This window comes from Odontesthes bonariensis, chromosome 16, assembly GCF_027942865.1.
Source record: "Odontesthes bonariensis isolate fOdoBon6 chromosome 16, fOdoBon6.hap1, whole genome shotgun sequence".
NCBI classification, from domain to species: domain Eukaryota; kingdom Metazoa; phylum Chordata; class Actinopteri; order Atheriniformes; family Atherinopsidae; genus Odontesthes; species Odontesthes bonariensis.
The window spans coordinates 13,157,687-13,179,556 of NC_134521.1; the positions used below are offsets into that span (position 1 = coordinate 13,157,687).

Here is a 21,870-nt window from a genome sequence, read left to right on the forward strand (position 1 = left end):
ACAACACTATAGGGAGAACTTCCGAGTTGGATACTTTCAGCTAAAAACAAATGTCCCATTTATTTGCGGGGAAACCCTTTTGCTTTCTCATATTTTTTTTCTTTAGTTATGAATAAGCAAACTTTTATCTAATGTGTTAATGCTCAAATTCACATGGTAGGCTAAAAAACCCGTTTATATTTCGATGGCATACATCTTCTGCGATAAATACCCAATTTTTGAAAACGTTTGGATAGGGGGCTAAATGAATCAGTAATGTTTTAAATCCCTTCCACTCTTCTGTCTGATAGATTGTGAATAACTGAGATCAGATTTTACACATGTTTAAAACTAAAACCAACAGGAAACAAGCTAAAAATGCCAATCAAAATCTTCGTTAACTTAGAAAATAGCAGTAAAAAAACCAACAAAAGTAGGTGATAGTCTATACCGTGTCAGAATGGATGGCGACACAATGAAAATATGAACAATAGTCGATTTTTCTTTCTTTTTTTCAGTAGAAATTTTGAGCATTTCAGCTCTTTAATGTCTTTCTGTCGCGACCTCAGCTATCAGAGCCGAACAGAGCTGGGAACTTGTAAAAGGAAAAGCGCTATCACTGTCCCCAGTGTGCCAACATGATCCGATAACATCTGTAGAAGACAGCCTATCGCCTCAGATTATAACCATTAGTGATCCTTGTCCCTTCGATGAAATGATGAATTATGTCGGGCCACAACATTAATCTACGTGAAAAGTGTCCTCTCCCTCTACTGAAGGGATAAACCTGCTGATAATTTGTCACCTGACACCGATTCAATCTTACTCACTGGCCTATCCAAAAGAAATCGTGTATTCATGACATCATCGTCACCTCTCAGTATGATTTTCCTGAGAAACAACTTAATATTATTGTATAAGAACGACTGAAACCTTTTTTTATTGCTGGTTTTATATAAATTCTCACACAAATGTTTCATAAAACTGCTGAAAAATTCAGAGTTCTGCTCAGACTGTTTAAATATTCAACATCTTATTTTATTTTGTAATTCATTTGTATTCATTTTTAGTTGCATTGCGTTCTGTAAAGCTGGTGTATAACCTGTATTTCCATAACATTGAAGCACATGTGCTGAAATGGAAAGACCGCTCATAGGGTTTTCGTGGGGATGACGTCACGTGTTTCTTAATAGGCAATAGGCTGAGCTTTACAAGGTGCGCTCATTACAGCCTTCCTCTCACACTCAGAGCTCATCAGAGGACAAACGGATCACTAATGACAAGGCTGAGCGCACCGATTGCATTTAGTAGTCATTTTTCTCTACTTTAGACCACTCTGAGGATATGTTGCTAGTTTATGTTAATTTAAAAGTAATTAACGGGTATCTTTTCCCTCCCTATACTCCCACATGAAATGGAAAACATCGGGCCCGCAATGATCTCCTATCTGTAATTTTGTGGCAGAAATGCTGTCTGGTGTTTTTTGTCAGCACGAAATCTTTCGTTTGGAGCCGCCGTCTGGATGTGGATTGTTGCTTTGTGGAACAGAAGATCCCGCGCGGATGGTGATGTAGTCTGAATTATTCAGAAGAATCTGGATGCGGTGGATCTCCAGGATCAGAACGCCCCAACGAGTCGACACTGAGGTGACCAGGACGTTGGGGAGGGACAGAAACACTTCACTCCTCAAACCTGGACTGGATCAAAGTCCAGACGATGCTTCAGTGTACCAGCTGTGAAAAGCCTATTCTTGATAGGTTCTTGCTCAAAGTTTTGGACAGACCGTGGCACATCAAATGTGTCCAGTGCTGCGAATGCAAATGTAGCTTGACAGAGAAGTGTTTCTCGCGAGATGGGAGACTGTATTGTAAGACGGACTTCTTTAGGTGAGCAAAGTTTGTAGTTTATACTCGTTGACAAAATGAATAAGAAACATAAGTTGACAAATATTTTTTTCCCACTTGAATTGGTTTATACTTGGAATTTGGCTGAAAATTCCATAGACAGGTTATTATTATAGGTTGCGCTTTTCAGTGCGTGTGTATGGACTTTTGTATTAAAAAATATCGATTCTGTTGATGATAGTTCCACTAGATTGTTTTTGTTTATACCAAGAGCAATCTGCCCTTCTTGTTTCTCCTGTTCCTTTAATTTGGTTCTGTGCCTTTTTTCCCACAACAAAATGATAAATAGTTGGAAACAGTTAAGGCAATCTGATAGATTGATGGTTTTGTACGCATGATACATTTGTATTACAGTCGCTCCTTATCCTATTTGTGTTTGTTCTAAAACGATCGTTTTATTTCATGTAAGGTTAGCTATATTAGACATTTTGCACAGTTGCTTAAAATGTGCTAATCCATTAAAGATAACTTGCGTTGATTCAGTTGGTATTTCTGTTGTTGTTGTTGTTGTTGTTGACTTTTTGTAAAAATTTAAATCAGTGCCGCAAAATCATCTAAAGTGAACCTGAGCTTAAAGAGGCCAGGTGTGTGGCTTATTCCATCTATACCGAAACTTTCCCCTGACTGTCTCCTTCTACAACAGGAGATTTGGGACCAAGTGTGGAGGTTGCTCGGAGGGGATTTTACCCAGTGATCTTGTCCGCAGAGCCAAGAGCAAAGTATTTCACCTGAACTGTTTCACTTGTATGATGTGTAACAAACAACTGTCGACTGGAGAGGAGCTGTACATCCTGGATGAATTCAAGTTTGTTTGTAAGGAGGACTATCAAAACAATAACGGGAAAGACACGATCCTCCTTTCAGGTGATTTGATGTGAAATACAATTAATTTGGTTTATACTATTGGTAGTCTTAGCAGGATTATTAATATTTTTTTAAAACCTGTTAAATGATCATCTAAAATTACCCTACAGTGGGCTAGACTATATCTCATTCTCTTATTCTCCTAACAGTAACAACGTGCAGCGACCCAAGTCTGTCTCCGGACTCTCAGGATCCGCAGGACGACGGGAAGGACTCAGAGAGCGGACACTTATCCGACAAAGACGCGTGCGGCAACGAGAACGACGAGCAGAGCGCCGTCGGGAAGCGACGCGGCCCAAGGACCACCATCAAAGCCAAACAGCTGGAGACGCTGAAAGCGGCTTTCGCTGCCACACCGAAGCCCACCAGACACATCAGGGAGCAGCTGTCACGCGAGACCGGTCTCAACATGAGAGTAATCCAGGTAAAAGGGTCAGAGAGGGTAAAAAAAAAGAAAAAGAAAGAAAAAAAAAGAAGTAAACCTGATCAAATGAATGAAGGAATAAGGGAACGAATAAATAAATAACCAAGACAAAATTCATCCACCTACGTTATGAGCAGCCCGTGAGTCCCGTATAGCCTGAAGTGCCTACGTTGCAGAAAAGAGCAGAAAAGAAAGAAAACACGTGCGTAAATGTCGGCCTCCCTCGACAAGCTTCCTTTTGCAGCAGATTGTATCCTTGGAGAATTTTTTCGCTCTACAGATTTTCCTTTTCTCCCCCTTTCCCCTCTCGGATCAGATGCCCCTGACCAAATTCTGGATTTAACTCTGAATCTTTCCTCCCATCGCGCCTCTAAAAACCCTTAAAAGCGGCACTCACTGATGTCCTTGGGCATTCTCAAAAAGCTCCCTCGATGAAGAGTCCTGATGGACTGATGCATGCTTTCTGTTTTTTCTTTCTTAATTATGACCTTAAAATGTAGCTATTTGAAAGGGTCGTTTCCAGCTTTATATTTGGCCTGTTTGTGTCTATTTCAGTGTTATGATTCAGTCTACCCTGCAACAAAAATGCTCGTTGAAGTGCAGGATGTTTTCCTGTTTGCACACATTGTCCGTCTTGTCGGCTTTGAATTTTTATTCATTCGTGAATCTCATTTCTTTCTCTTAAAGGTTTGGTTCCAGAATCGGAGATCCAAAGAAAGACGCATGAAGCAGCTGAGCGCCCTGGGCTCGCGGAGACACGTGTTTTTCCGGACCCCGAGGAGAATGAGAACACTGGGGGAGAGACTGGAACCAGGAGAGCTGGGACACTTCTCTTATTATGGAGGTAAGAGGTCTTATGATATCACCTGATGTCAAACCCAAGCGGCCTTCATTTACAGAGCAGGTTTACTGCTCCGTTACGTTTGCGTTTCCAAGTGAACGTATTCAGAATGATAAGTTTATCCTTGTCGATAGTGGGAATTTTATTCTTAATATTCTGATTCAATGCATGCATCAAGTCTTGGTTTATATGAATGCAGATTATACTGGTGAATACTACGGCCCTGGAGGGACTTATGAGTACTACCAAGGCCCGCCATCATCGCAGGCTCAGACGCCAGCAGACCTGGGCTTTGTGCCCTCAACAGTCCCTGCTGGCACTCCATTAGGAGCCATAGACCACCACCACCACGCAGGTCACCACTGTGCCGGGGAGATGCACTGTTTCTCTGACACAGTACCTCACCATCCTGCGGACTCACCCAGCCCAGACCCCAATGGACCAGGCTCAATTCACAGCATCTCCAGTGAAATGTGTGGGCCCAGCACACCTTTCACCACAGTGTCTCTCAACGACAACGGCTACACCAACCAGCTGTCACAGCCCTCCTCAGAGATGAGTGAAGGCACGGCCTGGTAATCCAGCCGACACAAACCACAAAGCACACTTGGATTTTGAAGGCAAATCAACACTTTATTTATTTATTTATCTATCTATTTATTTATTTATTTATTTATCTATTTATTCATTTATTTATTTAATTATCTAAATGTTGATAGACTATGTCATGATGCTGATACTTGTTTTAAAAAACAATAGAAAGCTTTCATAAATCCATATGAATTTAACTCAGTATGTCCACTGTGCTGGGCCCCACTTAACAAGCAATAAACATATTCATAGGCCAGGCAGTGTTTTTTTTTAAGTGTTTACAAAACCTCCCTTGCAGAAGAAGAAGTTTCAGTCACTTAATATGTTTATGTTTTTGTCCACAATACTATCAAAGAGGCATCTGATCGTTCCCAAATTCATTCAGCATTTAAAGAAGACTAAATATGCAGCAAATGTCACAAAGAACAATCTCCATTAACAACAAACCTGTTTTTGGTTTGGCCCAAACAGGGCTGTGATCGCAACAGTGATGAATAAGTCGACAAGAGACAGTTCAGGCAGCATAAATCCACAGTAAAACTGTGACAAGTTCTTTTAAACAACTTAAATAAAACTGCCAAAACAATGTACAAGTAAAGAAATGTTTTTTTTTCCCTCATTTTCTTTTTCAATTTAAACTGTAGTCATACCAGATGTGGATTAAATTAATTAATTCATTTTTCTAAATGCACTTCGTATTAAGTTGGTTGATAAAACGATCACATCATTATAGAAAGCGTTCTTACTTTCCTTCCAGTGCTGAAACGTTCCCACAGCACTGTCTTCGTGATTGTCTTTGGAATGCTAGTAAGAAAGTGCATGGCCGTATCTTTCTGTGTTTTTCACATGCTGACAAAACAACGCCCTCCACCCATTTATGTGTAGTAGAGAATATTATCATTTAATAACAGATTATGACTGTGATGCTTAATACAGTATGTCTCTCAGGACTGTGGAAAGATTATTTTTATCTTTAATTGTCACACCCTTTCCAACATTTTTGCCTTCAAAACAATATCTTTATAAATGTGTGTATTTTATAAATATCAAAAAGGAAAAGATTGGACTTCAACAGGAGTCCAGTATGTACGATCTTAGACAATAATGTACAGACCGGTCAGTCGTTTACTTAAAGCTCCAGTGTTCAGGGGTTTGGATTTCAGCTATGTAAAACTGTGTCATTCTGATGGGCAAATTCATGCAGACGAACCAAATTTTTGTAGTCTATTACTGTGGTCACTCACTGTGCTGGCTTGTATTATGTTCTCATCAAAGAAAAAATAAACAAAAAATACCAATAAACTGTTGCCAAATGAAAGCACAGCTAAAATCTGGTATACTTTTAGTTTTATGACACCTGCAGCCTTCACCGCCTCTCTTTGAGAGGTTCGCAGCACAATTGGCGGCACGGCCAAGTGTTTTGGTTGTATAAATCCAAATGAAAATTATTCAAATGAAACACTACAAGAATCTATTTTATTCCCATGAGATGTACCATATTTGTCCAATTAAGTGCATGAGGCCGACATTACAGGCTTGCGCTGTATAATAACACGCTGGAGTTATTTGTTTTTCACTTTTAGGAGGAAACATGATCATTCTCCATTGTTTTGTTTTTTTTATACATCATTATTGTTACAATTTTGAAAATATGAGGGTTTACAAGTCTTTTTTGAAATACTGCACATTTAGTATTTTTACAAGACCTAAACATTTTACAAAAAAACTCTTTTTAGGGAACAGAATTACTGTGGTACTATCATGAAACCAGTGTCAGTATCTTGAAATAGGTTGAAATAACTGCAGCATATTTAGGAGCTCCTGTTATTAAGAAGATAAACACATGTTATGGTTTTTATACCTTGATGGTGCTTTAGTGTACTTGCTTATAACAATGCTGCATTTACTTACCTTAATAGCTTCCATTGAATGTGAACATTTTTAAATGATCTCTTATTTACTGTGTTTATTGTATCAGTCAGTGTTTACCATTGTTCCTTAGGCAGCTTAATAAGAAAATAAATTATTCTAAATGAAGTTTTCAGTGGAGAGACTTACAGGTTCCCTTTGAGAATGATCTCTATTAGCTGCATTATCAACAAAAACTATAGCTGCTCATTGTAGTTTTGCCGAAAGTGTTTTCTGCCATAAAACTGATTAATTTTCACTGGTGACATTTTCCATTATTTGCTTATTTACCTCCTCAGTGTCAATTTATTGCAATGCTCAACCATCAAAAGGGATATTTGAGAGACAAGTTGTTTAAATGAAAAATGATTAATGAATGGTGCACATTGCTTGGTGGATGTGTGAATGATGGGTTTCACACTAGTCTGTTTGAAATATTCTCCATTTACTGGGTATTTATTTACTTTATCTGTCCAAAGTATTTTCACCTGCATGCAATGTGCCTTCTAAAAATGTCATTACAAACACATGTTGAAGCACTTACAGTATGTTAGTAGTGGAGAAGAGGCTAAAGACAGAGCAACTACTGTGGAGTCATGGAACGGTGAGAGAAGAACAAAAGAAAGAAATCTGATTCTTGGCTCACCGAGCAGCAGACTGCTTCACTGCTTTTGTATGAGGAGGGAAATCATGGCTTTGGATCCTATTACTTCTACGTTCCTGAATTCCTGCTTTTATTTTACAGTTTGGATTTGTCATCTTATCAATTGGTTACAAAATGCAAACTCAAGCAGCTGCGACATGGTCAAGATCACATTCAGTCAGGTTGATATTACTTTCAAATCTCATAAAAAAAGCAAAACTAAGGAGAAAAGTTGTCTCTTGTTGCAACTTCACACACCTGATTACAATTAAGCCTACCACTGTGATGAAGGTATTTATATTAAACTTAATTTTTCAAAGTGACTGTCTCACGATGAACTTGTGTCTGGAAAAGGAATAATAAAAAGACTAGACTTGTGCACAGTCCTACTATATGGTGTATATTTAGTGTTAGACCACTACTTACTGTTTAACTACTGTGCAAATGCTAGATGAGGAGAGTACATAGTGAATGAGAGAACCCGTGGAAGTTTTGTTCTAACATACGGAAATTAAAGGGGACTAGAAAAGAGAAATTGCCAAATACTGAATTTAGACAGTAACGGTAACAATCTTAGAACCGTGTTAGAAAAAACATATGCAATAATTGTTAATGCTATCACTTAAATATTGCCACCAATGAACAATCCGCTCTGATTGTCAATTAATATATTGATATAATTACTTATCTCTGAATTCAGTGAATTAGCTGAAGCCTTAAACTTTCCTTTCTCTGTGGTTAATGTTATGCCGTTAGAGTAATCCCTGTTTATCTGACCAAAAAGCCTTGATGAACAGGGAGATTTGCAAGTCAAACATTAGGCAGGCAAATCAATGTAAATCTAGCGGGTACTGATTATAGCAAGTGTGGGACAAACCACAAAAAGTAAAGGTTGTTCCTCATCTCAGGGGTGATTCTGAGTGAACTAATTTAACAGCTTTCAAATGTGTGCCCACTGAAAAATTAGGGCCAATAAATAGTGAAACAAGCAAAAGCTGTATGTTTTGGAGAGCTGTGTGCAGGGAAATCTGTGTTGAAACGTTATGTCTGGTGCACATTTTATGCTCAAATCTGCACAGTTTTGTCAAACTGAGTAATTAAAAAAGACTAACTGAGAGCCACACAGCTGACAGCCACTTGTGGCTAGGGACTACTATTATAGTTTGGCAGAGAAGCTGCGTAATAGCTACTTGGTAAGATGCTGCCAGCCAGTCTCCACTGTGCTTTACAAAACAAGAAATGGCCCCAAGATCAAGTCAAAACAGTTACCCAAAAATCTTTCCTGTTCTGTCTGTTGTCAGCTTTAAATGTAATTAGGCTCTGCTGGTTTCTATGTGTATAATACATCCAACCATGAATGGTTTTCATAATTTCTTCCACTTTATTTCGACATAGTGTGGAAAACTATCTCGTGGAATTCTGAAATTTTACAATTAGAATATCGGAAAAGTGATATCCTGTGTCTCGTAGGACTCTTTATGACAACAGCGGAAGATAAATCCTTTTCGTTCTTATTTAAACTCAGATTTGGCTTTTTTTTTTTTTATCCGTATTGATGTTTCCTTTTAGTTCCTTGCACAATGTAGCCCAATTCGCTAATTCGACTCTCTCCTCACTTTTTGCTCCAGGCTTGTTCGTACGCATTCTGTATGAAAATCATTCACACATACAATTTTATAATCAATGCCCACAGTAATAGGATTCCTCTGGCCATGGGCAATTAATACAGTCCCCCCCCTTTCCTTGTGCAGATCTCAAAGCTACGAGACACTGGCTTCTCCTCATTTACATATTTATTGCATTGGACTCAAATCTGGCGAGTGATTGATGTGGAGCCTGCCTCCTGAATTTTTAGCGGCCCATTATTATGAAAGACAGGGAGGGGGCTGCAGCACGTTAGTGTACTCCTGATTAAAGTTGAAGAAGACAGAATTATGGGTTCTCCACATACATTCTTGTCTTCCAGTGTTTAATCTGGGAGGTCAAGAACAGATTTCGGCCACAGAAGCTGATTCATTCATAAAAATCAAGACAAGGACAACCATTTTCAATTCAGTTTACCACATTTTCCCGTTAAGCTGAGATGTTCATGGAGCGCAAGTGTCTTTCACTGGGACCCACATTTATCTCTGATTTTTTTGGCTTGATGTGACTGATTTCCCTGATAGTTATATCAACTGACAAATGGATCACAGTAGGCCTATTGCCAGAAAGATAACATGATTACAAGTAGATTTACCAAGCTTACTGTTTTATGCTGCAAACAAAAAACCTAAATGTAAAATGATCTTCTGAAACATTGGGGCATTTTGTAGCAACACCGATGGCTTTTCCACAGTTTTCTCATTGAATTCCGTCAGGTCAGTTTATATGTAGGAGTTGTAGTGGGAGCACTGAGATAAAGACATGACACGCTGAAGCTCAATGCTTCTCTCATTTGCATTCAAGCATGTAATACTCAAGTGTGAAAAAAAAAAAAGGTTTGTGTGCACACACGTGTGTAATGGGGTTGAGGAGCAGCCTGGTGGTGACTGCAGAGGGTGTTGTCCACACATTCTCTGTTTTGTTCTCTGTCACCACAAAACAGTATTCAACAGAGTTGAGATGAAAGTCATATTTCCACACACATAAGCAGCAAGCTTTAAAAGCATTTAGTCAAGGAAGTGCAGTGGCTCTGCTCAATCAATATAAGAGCTTCATCAGAGGAACATTCACCTGAAATTCTTGTGAGATTTTTACTGCCAGAGTAATCCACTGCCAACACATTATTTGCACTACAACCAAGACTTTTCTCACATGTAACTGTCACTGTTTCTTTATCTGAGATTTAAAGTCTTCATGCTCTCTTTTTCCAGTGTTCACTTGCCGGGGCATTTGTCTTGAGGTGCGACAGATTCACATGTGCTAAACTAATACTTTTAAGTGACACAACCATGCGATGTGTTTTTTACGCACAAGAGTTTTTTCTAGTTGGTTGGCTCTGTCCTTCAGATCCAGAGGACGATGGTCACAAATCCATCCAATTCACATGCACGACGAGAAGCTGTAAACCAACAGGTCCAGCTGGACTGGGTTTTCCACGCTCCAGTGATATATACCGGTAACACATCCATTTTAATGTGCCAAACATTCCAAAATGGGCCACTGCTGGACAAATGTTTGCATTCAAGCTAACCTTTATGGTCAGCTACTTTGTGCCTACCATTACTATCAATAAGTGTACAGGCATACATTGCAATTACTTGTCCTTTAATGACCAGTAGGCTTAATAACCACTTTAAGTCTATAAAGAATCTGAATTTTTCCGTTAGCCTTAATGCAGTGACAAGATACTTTAAACTGAATAAAATGAAGTCACCGGAACCATCCGTCCATTTTACAGACCAAATCTGGGGCCAAGTCTGTACTGGTTGTATAAACATCTGCATTTAAATATTTCCCATCTTTCTTTAATACTACTGTTAAAGAAATACTGCTGTTCAGGTACAGTATATTTAATGTAAAGTAAATAATCTTATAAGCCTTAGAAAGAGTATTTCTTTGAACATGCATCAACAACTCAATTTATTTAATGCCTGTAAATTTGTGCTGTGAGTCAGATGGTGTGAAAGTCCTTTTCAGATCTTCAATGTTAAAATAAATTCTGATTTAATTGTCAGGACAAAAAAAATTTTCATCTTGTCTTTACCAGTTAAACAGAACACATTACACTGTGATATTATCTTTTTTTTGTCTTTTTTAATAAAAACTGAAACTAAGTAGAGTAAGTGTAGAAACTAAGTACATCCTTACTGCTTCCACAGGTGTTAAGAGGGTAAGTCGCAGCCAGGTTCTGCTAATCAAATTATTGATTGACTAATCATCAGTAAGTGTGAGCTCCACTACCAAAGCAAAAATGTGTTATTCTACAGAGGAAAGACATCAGCAATAATATTAAAGATGGAATTGTATCCGCTCATTAATCTATGAATGATCATACAGCTATTTCCACACAATCTGGAGACAGTTTATTCTCAAACATCTGAGACAGTTGCCAATCATCTCAGGAGTGAACATCCCAGCGAGTTCATCTCAAGGTTAAACCATGCAATGCTCAGAGTTATTACAAAAAAGTAAATCTCTGACTTAGCATTTTACATGTTAAAGTTCATGACAGTAGACTGAACAAGTACGGCTTGTTTGGAAGGGTTGCAGAAAAAAGCCTCTTCTCTCTAAAAAGAACATGGCTGCACAAATTAAGTTTGTAAAATAACTCTACAGCGAGACAGTTTGGCTGTTTTCAGTTTTTGTCTGCAATACTTCTGCATTTTGGCTTTGCTTTTGTTTTGCAGATAAAAATATAGTATCATATGTCATGTTTTGTTATCTATCTGAGGTTGTATTTACTTTAGAGTAAGACCTGGTATGGACCAGGTGAGTTTAAAAAAAAAAAAAAAACTTTCTGACACACACACTTCAATTTTAACAATGTGCACTTGATTTTCATATAACTGCATAGAGCAAATTTCATGGCAATCTTTCCAACTGCCACAGTGTTTTGTGAACACTTACAAATGCCAGTTTCACAGTGGCACTAAAGGAAAATGTATGGGGTCACCAAAGTCAGTGGACTCCATCCTCTGGAGACTGTTGAATGTCTCTACAAAATTCTATTGCAATCAACCCAGGAGTTGTTGACATATTTCAGTCTGGCCCAAGGTGACAGACTGCCAAGCTGACTTTTTCTTCCCTTGAGTCATGCTTCCAGTTTGGGTTTGAACCATATATTTACTGACATTTACTTCAAGACACAGTAACGGTTGCTAACCTGGCCTTGCCCATTCTTCCAGCATAGCATGCGGACCTGCCTGCTCCCATAATTTCTATAGCAGTCAATGACCCACAGTGATGATAGTGATGTATGACCAAAAGGTGTGGCATCTCGGTACGCAGCTGACCTTTCCACAATCCTACACTGGGCAACCTTCACCATCACACCTCCCCCCTCCCCCGTTTTCTGCAAATCGTGTTCGGGAGGCCTCCATCCTCCCAACCCCCCTTACCACAATCTGAGTCTCGTGATTGGTTCAATGTACGTGGCTCGCCACACTTCGCTGGCTCCATGAATGTTAATGCTGGGACGACGGGTTGGAGGGGAGGGAGCTGCATGATCCAGGTAGCAGCTTCCCGTGATCTGTAATACACAGAAGGTTTATGCATATGATGGGTCAAATCAGATAAGCTATATTTATCTTGTTGTTCTAATAGTTGCGACAAATATTGACAGCAGCATGCACAGCAGTAGAAGGAGGAACAAGTTGTGTCATTTTCCTTTCTTTTTTGACGACAGATTGCCACGAGGTAGAGCTTGTCTTTTGCTCTTTCTTTTTGTATCCTTAAAACTTTTTTGTAAAAAAGATTGAAATATCTTGTTGCCACTGGTCTCCATGGTTTATCACATCCGTGTCTTGTTCCGATGCCTTCCTTCTTTTCTACTCACAGGAGGTTTGAGTGCTTGTGAATTCACTCTCGTCACTGCCATCCTGGTGTTCAGCCAATGTTTACCAAGCTCTGGCAGAATGAAAATCTGTGCATTATATGGTGATGATCACGGGGTGTTGTAATCTTTGACCCCTGCATCTGGCTGACAGGCTGCTTTCCTGCCCCCAGAGAGATCCTTTGCCTACTCTGCACTCTGATGTCCTTGCATGGAAGATACAACAAATCATTTATTTAGAATTTTGATGTATAATGGGAATGCCTCACTTTTGTCATTTAACTCTGCTTCCAATGATCACATTATAACAAAGCACAAGGCTGTTTCACTCAAAAGCACCAACAACATTAAACAACATTTTCAGTATTTTATCAACAGTAGTTTTCTTTTTTTTTTACATCTCATTGGTGGCAGCACTGATGAATACTATAGTTAATACTGCTTTTATATAAAAAAATGTACGCTTTTGCTTTACTGTGTGAATTAATTTCTTTTAAGTACTTTTTGTCTTAAAACTGAATTTGATCCACTGCCAAAATGGATGTACTCACTCATCAATTTGAACAACTAAACCTAGTTGATGCATTTATTTAATCATTATCATTATTACAGTTTAATTATGTGCTTTGATTTCATGGAATCAATAGAAGTTCTATGAAATAACTGAGTACAAGAAGAGAGCCAGCATTCACAGCTAAATGCAAAAGTAATTACATACTAAACGTATGATCTAAGGAAGATCTAAACAAACTACATGGGTTTGCTGTTAATGAAAAAAAACACAATCCAAATGCTTTGACAATCATGCAAATTGCTTAGTTTACAAATAATTTGTAGTTGGAAAATGAAATATTAGCCCTCTACACAATGGAAAAAAGTATTGATAAAAAGTTAAAACAACACTCCACTGTGGAAACAAGAAATTTACTACAAATCCACTAACATGTAACAAATAGCAGGTATGTATATACATATATATATAGCAACGACAGAAACGTATACTTTCTTGCTGTGACTGTATATTGTTTAATTCATCAGTTATCTATATTTGGACATCAGAAAAAAATAGGGTCACAAATGTGCTCATGTAAAGCAACAAGCCTTCTGCAGATCACCTGAAGTAATAGATACAGGCTCTTAACCCATAACCATCCATTTTCACCATGGACCGGCCGGAAAATCTACCAGTTACTCAACTCATTGGACACATGTGAAAAATACCTTGGTGGGACTGGGTTGCTGCTATGCACTTGAACTATGGCTGAAATGTAAAAAGGCTGGCAGGCAGGCGAAGATGAGCACTTCAAAATCCTCAGCCTGGAGAGAGGGCTGAGAGCAGCTGAGGCCTGGCACTCCCTCTGTGTCGCTCCATTCTTTGTCACGGGCAAGACTCATGTTTTCAGGCAGTAATCAGACAGCCCTGGGGCTCTGTAAAGACCCTGTTCTCTTTTCATCTCAACTGTTGCATACACCCTGCTAATTGGAATCCTGCAACTGGGTCACAGGCTTTGTCTCTCAAGTGCTGTCAAGTCATTGAGACTCCTGAATGTGGAATTATATTTGCTTCAGATCCGTGATTGTGTCTGTGCCCAAGCTATATTAAAGCCTCCATTTCAATCTCACCACAGAGTTATTTTCTCCACTTTTTCATTAAGATTTTTCTCTATTCTCTCCTAGATTTTTTGTTACAGCTCTGTCTGAAACTAGCAGTGACTGGAGCTTGGCTGTTAGAAAAACATCAAGTCGAACCCAGGTAAAGTGCCTTATTTATTGTAACTTTAAAGCTTTGGAAGCTGATCAAGATTGCTGATGTGAACAAAAAGCATTTCCTTAAAAAAAAAAAATTAAAATCTGCATTCGCGTCCACATAGTGAACTAAGGAAAGAACATTGAGCTGTACCTGAAAGTTTTACGAGCGTCTTCCCTCAACTCCTGTGGCTGAGGAGGAACCTGATTCTGCAGTTTGTCAGTGATTAAAAACAGAATTAGCAGGCCTAGCATGCCACCACAAATGAGCAAAACCCTTTGGGAGACCAGTGAGTCCAAGCAAGGCACATTTCCAATTATACTTCCAAATGACTCATTTTCTTATTGGAGCTTCTATAATTGTGGTGGGTATTGGGTGCATGCAACTCAATTTGTCTTACATATTTGTTGGTAGGATGGAAATAGAGTTGACAGAGCCACGGGGATGATATGAAAGAATCAGAAAAAATAAGAGGGGAGAAAAAGGATGAGATAGATCCCACAATATTTGTTTGATCTGCTTCATCCTCCTTAATACTGTTGAAGTTTAAAACCCAGAAAGAAAATGCCACTTAAATAATCTGTGGATTGAGGAATTGGAAGACGATCATTTTCAAGTAATCAGAAAATGTCTCTCCAGAGTGAAAGACTTTGTTCTGACTGCGGGAATTAATGAGGCTTCCTGTGAAGTGATTATCCGTTTCATGAGTCATCAATATATACAAATATCTGACAAATTAAATTAGAGCAAATTCCTGGAAAACTTTAGTTTTGTTTAAAAAAAACCAAACACATTTTTAGGGGAACTCAAGTGATTTGAATGTTTTTGCACAAACACTTTGAGCTTAGTTGGTAAGCTTTATTAAATCTGCAGATACATTTAGTTAATCACTTCTCCATCCTCTTACATGAAACGACCAACTACTTATAAAGCAACTGGTCAGCATGTCAATACAGGCAACAAAAAAGGCCACTGGAATTTCAGCCTAACAAATGACACAATGATCGAAAGGACTGAATTCAACAAAATGGCGCTGCTTTTTTCCAATGTTTGCATGTCTTAATAACAAACTCAAGTTGACAAGTTACATGCGAGTCAAACAGTGTTTTTTAGGAATCAGTATTAACAAAAAGTAATAAATCAATGGCATGGCAGACAAACTATAAATATTCAGGTTTCAGTGGATTACAGCAGCCATTAGACAGCACATCTGACATGTGCCATGTAAGTCAAGTGTACAGTTTCAAAACAGACATTTACTGATCTGGCTTTACTGAACTGTTGTATGTTTCTTTGGTTAAAACCTAAAGATGTCGGGCCGCTCCTTGAGCAATGCAGCAACCGCCAATAATGACCTGATCTTTCTAAACAAGCCTGCTATCATCCTCTGTGTCAATGGAACCATTATCATTTCTTGAGTGTCCCAGTTTGTGTGACGTTGTGCGTGTATAAGTATACATGTTTGCATACCAGCTGCAACAGTGGAAACTGTGCAGTTTTGATCCTGGTGCAATGTGAAGGAACAGTAAGCACTAAAGTGCCTGTAAAGCAGCATGTGTGGGTGAGAACAGAAGGGACAGCTGTGGTTTTGTTGTGAGGCGAGCTGCCCACTGCTCACTGCAGGGTAAATGTGAAACAGTCGGGGTCTAAAAGGGACCTTGTCCCTGCTCCCTGCTGGGCTTCCCTGTCCAAATCTGTTATAGCGTTCCCCTTCTTTGTTCAGTAACTAAGTGCTTCTTACTTAGGAGAGTAAACCCCCCTTTCTGGCTAACTGCCACAGCAATGTGTTGTCGTTGTTGAGCTGGTCATCAAAACACTTGTAAATCTTAACAAGCATATGTCAAAAACCAGGGTGCATTTTACCAGGACAACGGCAGTTTTAATATATTATTGTACAAACTCCAATTCAAAAAGATAGAGTCCACTGATTATCACGAAAGCATAAACATTTTAAGCAACAGTGTAAACTCCAAAGATATTAAATATTAGTCATTAGATTATTTCTACATTGTCGCTTTAAAAAAAGAAAGAAAAAAATTGCACTTCAAAAGAAAATACATGGATTTGTGTGAGCTTCAGCAAACATGTAAGACAATTACAAAATGTCCTAACTAACACCAGCCATCTAAACTTTTATTTCATGAGAATCATTGCCAACGATTCATCAGTAACCTGGCATACACCAAGGGCCATCACGTTGGCTCCTCCGGTCTCAGTTTCCAGCTCAGGTCCCAGAAAGCAGCAGAGCTGGCTCAGCAAGGCTCCTTCGGTTGTGGTTGTGGCCTGAGCTGCGCTTCAGCCATGGAGTCTGGAGAGGTCAGGCTCCCGTTAGGAGGAGGCTGACGTCTCCATAGTGGACAAGATACGCACCACTTCAGCCCTCTGTGTGGGTGAGATGTGCTGCGTCATGTACACAATAGAATCCATAGCAACCTCTGGATTGGCTTGAACGAGGCTGGAAGCAAACAAGGTTGAAATTTAGCTCGATTCTTTTCAGCAGTTTGTACCAAATTACTTTTCTACACCTGTATGGTTTAAAATCATCACCTGCGAATCTGCTTGAGGAGGTGATCTCTGTGGATGTACTTGATGTTCTCATCGATGACGGATCTTGCGCCCTCTTCTTCAGCTAGCTGCCTCTCCAGCCATGCAACCACCTCTTCATTGTTATCCCACAGATATGCCTGAATGAGGCACGGGGTGTTAAAAAAGAGAGGATGAATCAAAGTAAGCAAGAGACAAAGGACTTGTGGATAAATAAAGCCTAGAAGCACCCCAAGTCCCCCCTTTTTTTTTTTTAAGGTGTGAACTGATGACATCAATAAGCAAGAAAAACAGAAATTTACATGTCACACACAGATGGGAGACAAAATATAAAAAAAAAATATTATAAATCAATCAATAAATAACAAAAACAAAAGAGGAAAGAGGAAATAAGTGGGGCCTTGCAGTCTTGTTGAGTGGACCCGACAGGAAAATTAGTATTCATGGGTGCTGGCATTTCTGATCCCAAACAAAGCCAGGCTTGAGGGCTTAGCAAAGACTTGGGGAGGGGTTTAATGGGCTTTTACCTTTTTCTGAACAGTACTGCTTGAGGTCCACAAGAACATTTAATGCCCTTATTAATCATTTTAATCTGTTTGCTTTTAATTAAGAAACAGTGTGTTGCCCTCCTATCTGCCAGTGCCAGGGCTGTGATTAATTGTGGCTTAAGACAGCCAGTCCGGATTGGGATAATGATAAAGAAATTTCAGACACTGAGCTGGCTCCTGTCAGCCCAGCAGCTGGACTGGACCGTGAGGGAACCACATGGATGAAAGTCTGAGGGATTCTTATTTTCATCGGGTATTATATTTTAAACATTTAATTGGTGCTAACCAGCTCGACACGGCCCATGGCGTCTCGAGCTTCCCCACCTGCAGGCTGATTAGGTCATTGTTGTGGATGACCTGGTTCTGATTCACATGCCTCTCCAGTGACCCTCACATCCTGCAGCCTACAGCTAGTGGACGGTCGGTTCACGAGCTGCTACGCTAAGCTCACTGAGGCTGGATAGCAGGACAAGGACATCTGTCACAAGCTGCAGTCCAAGATGATGGAGACTCATGAAAAAAAAGCAGGTGAATAACAAAACAACCGGTCCAGCCTGCAAACAGGGAAACACCACAGAACTGGCTGGTTAGCAGTTATGGTGCCAACGTCAGTGCATCTACACTTCTCTGAGGAAAGTTAATTTCAGTAATTTGCCTTGGGACATTGGCAAATGAAGAACACAGTTTAGGCCTCACTGAAGCTTTGTTTAGATAGACTGCAGAGTATAATGATGATGATCAAACTTGGCAAGTTAAACTCACATTCAATCTCTTGCTTTTAAAACAATTGAGTGTTTAGAGTAACTTTATGGTCACCAGCTGTATCAGCTCATCATTGACTTATACAAGAAAGATGCATGAAAAAAAGCATTTGTGTACAGAATGTTAGAAATAATCAAAAGCTGAATAAATTGACAATTATACAGCAACAGGAAGAATAATTGGTAACGTCATCCTGCTGGGATAATTTGAAAAAAAAGTTAACTACTGTTTTCACAGAAAATCTTCAGGTCATAAAATTCCAAACACAAAACATCACACTTTTTACTCAAAGTTATTGGATATTCAGATAATCTACAACAAAATCTAAGATGGTGCAGTTGGTTTTACCTTAACAGCTCCCTCCGCCTCAACAAACCAGCGGCGCAGCATCGCCTGGATCTGGCCGTCCGTTAGCTCGTTGTTAGCCGCTTGGATCTTCCTCTTCACCGTGTCCTCCAACAATAGACGCCGCAGACGCCAGTAGAAGAACAGACGGGATGTCTGCCATTCCAGGATGTCCTGAGAGAGGGAAAAGGCAAACAGTAAGTCTTATAAACAGCTCAAATCTTACAGCTCCTACATAATAAATGCCAAAATGCAAATAGAAGACAGAAAATGGATATTTTTTTGACCCATCCTAATTAACTTCTATGATGTTGCACTGTTCAAACTGATGAAAATGTCTATATTGCCTATTTGACTTTATTTGAGAATCAGTTGTCTATTTTCTGATGTTGATGATGCGGTATGACCCAAGTCCATGTGTGTGGATCCATAAAAAGACTAAAATAACATGAAATGACAGTAACTTTAAAGGTCTAATTCAGCCTTTAGTGTCAATGTAATGTTTTTTTTGTGTCTTTGTTTCTATATCGATTTATTTTATTTTTTTTTATAGAAACTTAAAACTTGTGGAGAAGATTAATGCGTATAAAAGAAGTATGCTTGCGTGACCACAGTGAGCTCCGGATGTCCTTTCAGAACCAACTATCAAAGAATTATCTGTTAACATATTTGAGGTAAACATGGAGTCCAGTACAGATAGTAATCTTCTTCATGCATACTGTGTGGAAAAAACCCCCACTGACTGCCATCCATCTGTGAAACACCCTTCTAGTCAGGTGAGCAAAGTGTATGTGTGTGTGTGTGTGTGTGTGTGTGTGTGTGTGCGTGCGTGTGTGTGCGTGTGAAAGATGGGACTGTGAAGGCAAAGAATGAGACGGGGGCTGCCTGAGGCTGCTCTGTAGTTGCTAAGGTGATTGACCAGGGTCATCAGAAGATAATTATGAGGACTAGTCTTGCAGCCTGCTGAGACCAAACATTATTCACTAAGCAGGTGCAGTGGCAGATAGACTGATAGTGCCCGATGGGCTTTTCAGGTTATTCATATACTGAAGCAATGCATGCACACACACGATGGGACTGATTCTCACCGTGATGACGCCCTTCTCTTGCATGCGACCCGGGGTGTCATGGAGGTCCGCAAACTGCACAGCTACCTGATGGTAGATGGGCAAAAGAAACTCTTCCCGCTCCTTCAGCTTGGTCTCCAGCTCTTTTCGATCAGCTGGGCTCATTTCTGGGGTTCCTGTCAGAGTTTTAAAATGAAACATAAAACACATTATATAGAAAGTCGAGTAGATAGTGATGAAATTACATTTAATGTTAATAGAATACAGAACATGCAATAGAGATCAGATGTGAAAGACAAAAATTGTACTCATTCACAGCATTGCCACTTAACATCCACCTTTCCTTGTATCCCAATTCCATTATTATCAATTCAAGTTCCATATAAAGAATACAGCTAAAAATCAGCTCCCCCAAACTCCTTGCTGATTTCTTACAATTGCAATCTGTAGGCTCCAGCACTCCACAGTAAACTTCCATTCCACCAGTTTTGCCCAAAGCACCAATCCAATGTAGTATCCAAATGAAAATCAATAGACTGCACAGGAGCGTTGGTGATTGATCTGAGCGGGCTGTGACTGACACGTCTCCCGGGGGAGAGCAGTGAAGATGACACAATCAACACCAAATAAAGAAGGACAGTGAAAGCACACATGGGCCCACTTGATGTATTGCTCCCCCTCTGAAATGAGGACAAAACTGCAGAAGACGAAGACAACTGTAAAGAGCTATAATAAGAATTGAAGGGAAAGACTAACCCAGTCTTTCAGCCAAGCCCATGTAGACTGGATCTACTCTTCTCATGGTCTTCACAAGATCCTTCCTCCTAAACTTGATCTCTACCGTTCCCTCAGGCTCCAACACTCCACCTCTGAAGACAGGAGTGATTCAAGTCAACCAAAGCTGCTTTAATGCAAATCAAATCAAACGCTCCCTTGTTCTGTTAAACTCACCGGCTGTCTTTATCGGCATACATCTCCATGTGACGGAGGTTGATGGTGGGGTCTATAACCACCCAGGAGCCTCCTCTCAGCTCAGCTTGGGGGGGAATATAAACCAGAACTGGCTGCTTGTACTCCCTCAGCCCATCCACAATGTAGGCCCCAAACTTCAGCACCTGGTCGTACATATCTTAAAAGAATAATTTCATATGAGATTAACTATGGGTTCAATGTCACATTCACTTATTAGTGAAGAAGCAGAAATACCTTTCATTCCTCCAGAAAAGCCCCTCCAGTTGGAAAATACCATGAGGGGTAAGCCTTCTCGGTTCAGGTCCTTAATGGCCTGGGCTGTTTTGAAAGCAGAATCTGGGAACCACACCTGTCCTGCCTGCTGGATGATCTACACATACAAGTCAGAAAATCATCAATGATACCTCAATGCCTATAAATATGTTAGCACAAGTTTGCGTGTTCACCCTAATCAGCCCTTACCTTTGCCTCAGAGTCCAAATTAGCTGGGTCAGCTGGGATTGACAGTTCCACTGACCTGGTTTCTACAGCGACCACCCCAGTGGGTATCCCACCCAGTCTGTAAAGACAAAGCAATTTAGCACTGACAACTACAATATACTTTGACAACATTTTGAAAAGGGTTTCTCTGCAAGTATGTCAGCTGGTTCAGTGTTTTATTTGGAACATACCTGGCTCTGCCTACCACCACACTTTGAGCCCATGGTTGCATGATCTCCATGAAAGAGCCATAGTCGAAGAAGCCGCTCTGCCAAGAACCCTTTGGAGCTTCACACAGAGAGGGGGTAGGGTGGTAAGACGGCGAGTGCAGAAAGCATGGTGAATTTTTGGAGATTGTAACATATAATGCAACTGAGTCCATTCTCTCTCTGTGTGCCATTTCTGAGATCCCTGACTTTGCACTGTACACAGCTTGCCTCAATGTTTTTTTTCTTCAGAATCTGTAATCTTGGCAGCAACTATGATGGATGACCGTGTAAGCAGGCCTGCTCAGCTCATTCTCTGCAAGCACACCCTAAGAAACATGTCCAGCCTTTGAGGTTACCATTTAATTAAGTCTTGCCACTCATCACTAACAGAGATGTTGACTGGCTTCCCACAAGGTCTCCTGATCTCTTTGCCATCCGAAGCTGTAATTACACCGATGTTGAACTTGTTCAGTACCGACGCATAGTATAAAACGCACTGCATCCGTTTTGGTGCTGATCTTGCCTTTAACTGCATGATGTTAAAGCTTCAACATTGCTTTCTTACT

The 21,870-nt window shown here is 39.9% G+C and overlaps 2 protein-coding genes across 9 annotated transcripts in view; one reads left to right on the forward strand and one right to left on the reverse strand.

Moving 5' to 3' along the window:
• Window positions 1–1,222: 1,222 nt before the first annotated feature.
• Window positions 1,223–5,891, forward strand: LOC142401719 (LIM/homeobox protein Lhx1-like). Its single transcript, XM_075487185.1, has 6 exons — window positions 1,223–1,865; window positions 2,527–2,747; window positions 2,897–3,171; window positions 3,859–4,015; window positions 4,212–4,587; window positions 5,075–5,891. The coding sequence occupies exons 1-6, from the start codon at window positions 1,696–1,698 to the stop codon at window positions 5,139–5,141; spliced, it is 1,266 nt and encodes a 421-aa protein (XP_075343300.1). The 5' UTR covers window positions 1,223–1,695; the 3' UTR covers window positions 5,142–5,891.
• A 9,329-nt stretch (window positions 5,892–15,220) lies between these two features.
• acaca (acetyl-CoA carboxylase alpha) overlaps window positions 15,221–21,870 on the reverse strand; it is a 34,274-nt gene continuing 27,624 nt past the window's right edge. For all 8 annotated transcript variants that reach the window (XM_075486286.1, XM_075486285.1, XM_075486291.1 and 5 more), the window contains 9 exons: window positions 21,287–21,383; window positions 21,078–21,174; window positions 20,850–20,985; window positions 20,595–20,772; window positions 20,400–20,512; window positions 19,665–19,819; window positions 18,580–18,750; window positions 16,925–17,061; window positions 15,221–16,832 (listed from right to left, as the gene is read on the reverse strand). In XM_075486286.1, coding sequence (XP_075342401.1) covers window positions 16,706–16,832; window positions 16,925–17,061; window positions 18,580–18,750; window positions 19,665–19,819; window positions 20,400–20,512; window positions 20,595–20,772; window positions 20,850–20,985; window positions 21,078–21,174; window positions 21,287–21,383 — 1,211 coding nt within the window. In that variant the 3' untranslated portion in view covers window positions 15,221–16,705. The remainder of the gene's footprint in view (window positions 16,833–16,924; window positions 17,062–18,579; window positions 18,751–19,664; window positions 19,820–20,399; window positions 20,513–20,594; window positions 20,773–20,849; window positions 20,986–21,077; window positions 21,175–21,286; window positions 21,384–21,870) is intronic.

Bases quoted from the DNA above. Each gene is read 5' to 3' on its own strand.
- LOC142401719 (XM_075487185.1), top strand. From the start codon at position 1,696: ATGCTTCAGTGTACCAGCTGTGAAAAGCCTATTCTTGATAGGTTCTTG. The intron at 3,172-3,858 runs GTAAAAGGGTCA...TTTCTCTTAAAG, and splicing joins TCAACATGAGAGTAATCCAG to GTTTGGTTCCAGAATCGGAG. The intron at 4,016-4,211 runs GTAAGAGGTCTT...ATATGAATGCAG, and splicing joins ACACTTCTCTTATTATGGAG to ATTATACTGGTGAATACTAC.